Source organism: Mastomys coucha, unplaced genomic scaffold (genome assembly GCF_008632895.1).
Source record: "Mastomys coucha isolate ucsf_1 unplaced genomic scaffold, UCSF_Mcou_1 pScaffold16, whole genome shotgun sequence".
Lineage (NCBI taxonomy): Eukaryota > Metazoa > Chordata > Mammalia > Rodentia > Muridae > Mastomys > Mastomys coucha.
The window spans coordinates 38347557-38352243 of NW_022196898.1; the positions used below are offsets into that span (position 1 = coordinate 38347557).

Genomic DNA, 4687 nt, shown 5'->3' on the forward strand with positions numbered 1-4687 from the left:
ACAAGGCCAGTGTGGTGAGGGAACCAAGTATTAGGTTCCACAGTTGTTCCAAGAGGTTCAGAGGAGCCCTGGGCAGAGGTTATTACCCTAAACCTTTATCACTAAATAGTCACCATCAATGTCTAATGTGTTAGCTCCACACACAGGCAGAAGAACATCCAGAAACCTAGACGCTGTAGTTAGGCTTCTGGGAGTTCACAACCTGGCTCAGAGCTTAGTGCATGGTCTGCTGCAGACTTCTTACCGGCTCTAGTCCAGTTCTGCCTATTGTTAAATGGGCATTATATGGGATGGTTAGAAGAATTAAAGGAGCCGACACTGGAATTAGAGTGATTCTTGGCCAGGAATACAGTGTTGGCTATTTTAATTTACTGTTTTCATTACCCACAATGCTACTTTTAGTTAACTTTCTTCATTCGTCCTCATTTTCTTCATCTGGAACAAGAAACAGGCTAGTGAAGTGGCTCACTTATGGTCAGGCCCGATTCAGAACTCATGCAATGGAAGTAGGGAACTGATGTTTGAAAGTTGTCCTCTGATCCCCCACACCCTCACAGAAATGATTTTAAAAGAGGGGGGAGCACCTACTTCACCATGAGGGAGTTAAGTGCACTCGTGAGCATCTCGGGGCCAGGGAGAAACTGTGACTCTTCCATTGGTATTACTTGGATCCAAGTGGAGCACACAGGAAACAGTTGTAAGCACACCACATAACTCAGAGGGCAAATTATTAATGTTGTGGTGACCAGATCAATGTATACCAAGGTTTCAGTGGCTCTGAGAGAACTCATTTGGAGTCCCAGCAGAAACCTGATCCAATCGGAATATCAGCACTGGAGTTTCCCATGGCACTTATTTAATACCTTCTGCCTGTTAGTTCAGGGCCCCTTTGTATTCCTTTGACTTTTGCAATAATCCTATGTGACGTAGGGCAGATGGTGTTATTTTATAAATGAGCAAAGAGGATCAGGGAAGGGGAGGCCAGTAGTAGAAATTCCTATGGTAGAAATGAGCCACAGAGGCACTGGACTCCTCTTCTGGACACTGGAGACTGTTGGCAGTACAGGGTTAACTGGGTTCTGATTCCTTGTCCCCTAGACTTGGAGGTAACACCTGTGCTGTCCTGCGGCTCTCTGGTCCACTCAAGGAGCAGTATGCTCGGGTAGGTGGTGGCTTGTGGCTTCTGGGGGCGCTGGGAGGAGCCTGCTCTTGGAGCAATGGCTACTGCTTGAGTCACTGGCTCAAGAGTCTAGATATGAGGCCCTATCTCAAGGACAGACAAACAAAGAAGAAAAGGAAGGGGTCCCGGAAGGGCTGTAGGTGCTTGAGTTGGCAGCTCTGATGCCTTGTAACGAATAAGGATCTGTACTTCAATCTCCTTTCTCAAACTATGTCACACTGCCATACTCTGCCACCCAGTTGGCTTGATGCAACCCTGGAATTCTCAGGGCCTGGGAGGATTGGTGTAATGCTTGTCATGACCTGAGTTCTATCCTGAATACCTACATAAAAAGCCAGGCATGGCGCTGCACACCTGTAGTCCCAGCACTAGGGGAGGCAGAGACAAGCAGATCTCTGTAGCTTCCTTGCCAGCCAGCTTGGCCTAATTGGTGAGGTCCAGGTCCCAGTGGGAGACCTTATCTCAAAAGCAAAATAAAAACCTCAAGGTGGATGGAGCAGCATCTGAGACTGCCGACCTGCAAACACATGCACACACGCAGGTACACACCTTTTCTCCCAAAGAAATTTCCCCCACATGAACTGCCAAAACACATGGTTAGGTAGGTGGAAAGTGAACATCCAAGAACATGATGTTAGCATCCTCTTAGCTTCTGGTAAGAGCCTTATGGTGGAAGGACAGTGGACAAAAGAAATATCACACGGTAAGAGGACTGAGGGGAGAGGCCTGGATCCTTATATAATGACCTACTTCCAGCAGTGACCAATCCAGTCCCACAGAAGTGGGAACTCATTAGTCCTCCCTGAGAGCCACAATCCCTCAGAGACTCCATGTCCCAATACCACAATATTGGGGACAAGGCCAAACAGGAGATTTGGAGGGAGGGGGACAAACCATAATAATGACTGAGAATTAGAATCATACCTGGTGGTGCATGCATTTCATCTCAGTATTTGGAAGGCAGAGGCAGGTAGATCTCTCTGAATTTGAGGCCTGCCTGGTCTACAAAGAGAGTCCAGGCCAGCTAGGTTATGGTGTGAGACCCTGTGTCCTATATCCAGCTCTTCTTTAGGTACATATATGAGGTGCTTTGCCGCGGACCGGGATTTCTCACAGGGTCCCTTGTTCCACGGGACGAGGGGTTCTGGCCAGGTGTGCACGGGATTCGGCTTTTGACAAACAGACTAGGCACGAGTGGTGTAAGGTCTGAGTGTATTTCTTTAAAAATGACATGAGGCTTTTAAAATCATTGTAAAAGAGAAGTGAAAAATCTGGCAGCTCAACAGTTGAGGTACATCTGAGGCTATCTGAAACATACTGGGTCTAAAGCAGCAGCTATCTCCTCTGAACTGGTGCTGCATCCCCCGGGCCCAGAGCACTTGGGCCCGGGGGACTGCGAGAGATACATGAATCTGAGTTCTAGCCCATCTAAGTTCTAGTGCTAGTCCTGCATGTGAGTCCAAGTCCTTCTTCTCCCAGTCCTAGTGCTAGACTGAAGTCACGTAGGCAAGCCACCCCCCACACCAAGGTCAGCAGGGTTTGGTAGCTAGGTGTGAAGCAGGAGGAAGAGGGGTAGAGCCCTCCCTGTTGAGGTATTCTTGTTGAGGAATGCTAATTCTCTGGTTCTTGCTGGAGGCAGGCAGAGGGGAATCCTGACCTAACACACTGTTAGCTAATGTCCTAGAGTGAGAGAAACCTTTCAATTACTCTCTAGTACTTAAAACATTAAACTAGGATAGTTGGAAACATTATGTCAGCCAGGAGACAATGCCCAATCTTAACCATTTACAAATCATTTCTTGGGGTACCTTTATGCCTAATTATGAGGCCGTGTTGATGATTGGAAAGACTGATCTGGAACACGTCTGAGTTAGGGGATACCAGCGACTGTCTGAAATCCAGGAGGCACAGATCTCCTTTTGGATTCTTATTGCCTCTTATCCTTTATCAGGATTTTATCCCTGATATTTTGGATGTGACTGGAGTAGACGAGTATACGTAGCAATGCTTGCCCCTTTGAACACTGTTCTAGCTGTGAGGGATGTTCCAGATGTGAGTTTCTGCACATCTGGAAAGACACCATAGGAAGTGCAGTGCTGGCTGCCCTGGGGAGAGGAAGAGGGGAGGAGAAGAGATTTTTATTGTAAATGAATGCATCTCTTTTGAATTTTTGTTGTTGTTATTTTACTATTGTTAGCACTCTTAACCGTTGAGCCATCTCTCCATCCCTTTATTCTACTATTATTTTGAAAGGGGGTTTCACTATGTATCTCTGGCTGGCCTGGAACTCTCTTTGTAGACCAGGCTGGCCTCAGATTCACAGGGATTCATCCCCTTCTGCCTCCTGAGTTCTGGGATTAAAGGTGTGAGCCACTACCTCCTGGCTATGGGTCATATTTTTGAGAATGCCTTTCTGTTCTGGAGCCTTCTGGGTAAGAGCCTTTGTCATTGTCTCTGGAGAAGGGGAAGGAAGGCCTAGAAGCAACTCCCTGGGGGTCAGGGTAGCCCCTCCTGTCTAAGGGTTCCTCTGGGTGTAAAAGGTCCTAGGAAGGCCCAGAATCAAATGAAGCTATTTCAGCCAAGTGCCAGGACCTTGGGTGTGGAGAAGGAGAAGAAGGGGAGACATACCTCTCTGGGGTTTTTCATGAGGAAAAAGATGCTAGAAGAACACAGATTTCTGACTGGAATGCAGTAGGCTAAGGCTGTGCCCAGGGGTTGCAAACTAACTTCAAGATTAGTTTAAGCCAGAAGTAATTGGGAGGATGAGACCCTTAGAAGAGAAAAATGACACTACACATGCCAAACAATTTTGGAATTCTCTAAGACCTCCCAGCTTTGAGTATCTTGGGATATCCAAGCTGGCTAGTGAATGTGCAGGCATATACTAGGCAGGGCTGGTTCTTCCCACTTCAGGAAGGACTGTGTCATCAATAGACTTGTGTTGCAGGAGCATGGCTTGGACTTCCAGAGACTTCTGGACACAAGCACCTACAAGGAAACCTATCGGAGGGGTATGATCTCCTGGGGGGAGGAGAGGCGCCAGGCTGACCCAGGCTTCTTCTGCCGGAAGATTGTGGAAGGTGTGGCCCAGCCTATCTGGGTAAGGGGGCTCTGCCTTGGCGTACAAAAGGGGTCTTCCCAGCCCTCTCCTGGGGCCATCTCTCATCCTCACTGCCATCTTCTGCCCACGTCGCTAGCATCTCACAAGTCCTCTTCTGATGTCTCTTGCCTTTGTGGGCCATTTCTGGACAGGAGCCAGGGTGACTTTATAAAAGCAAGCCACACAGCACTGGCATGACTAGAGTGCACTAGTGCTTCTCAGCGTCTCACACACAAAGTCCCAGCTCTGATGTAAAGGCTCCCTGTTCCTCTCCATCCTAACAGAGCTGTAGCCACCAGCTTCTCTTACATCAGTCATGCAGTTGTGACTTTGCTTATTATCCTTCCTTCCTGCCTGCCTGCCTTCCTTCCTTCCTGCCAGCCTGCCTTCCTGCCTGCCTGCCTGCC

General features: G+C 48.2%; 1 protein-coding gene across 1 annotated transcript in view; it reads left to right on the top strand.

Moving 5' to 3' along the window:
* Pmvk (phosphomevalonate kinase) overlaps positions 1–4687 on the top strand; it is a 9621-nt gene that overhangs the window by 1498 nt on the left and 3436 nt on the right. Inside the window, exons 2-3 of the mRNA XM_031374529.1 lie at positions 1099–1162; positions 4128–4280. Coding sequence (XP_031230389.1) covers positions 1099–1162; positions 4128–4280 — 217 coding nt within the window. The remainder of the gene's footprint in view (positions 1–1098; positions 1163–4127; positions 4281–4687) is intronic.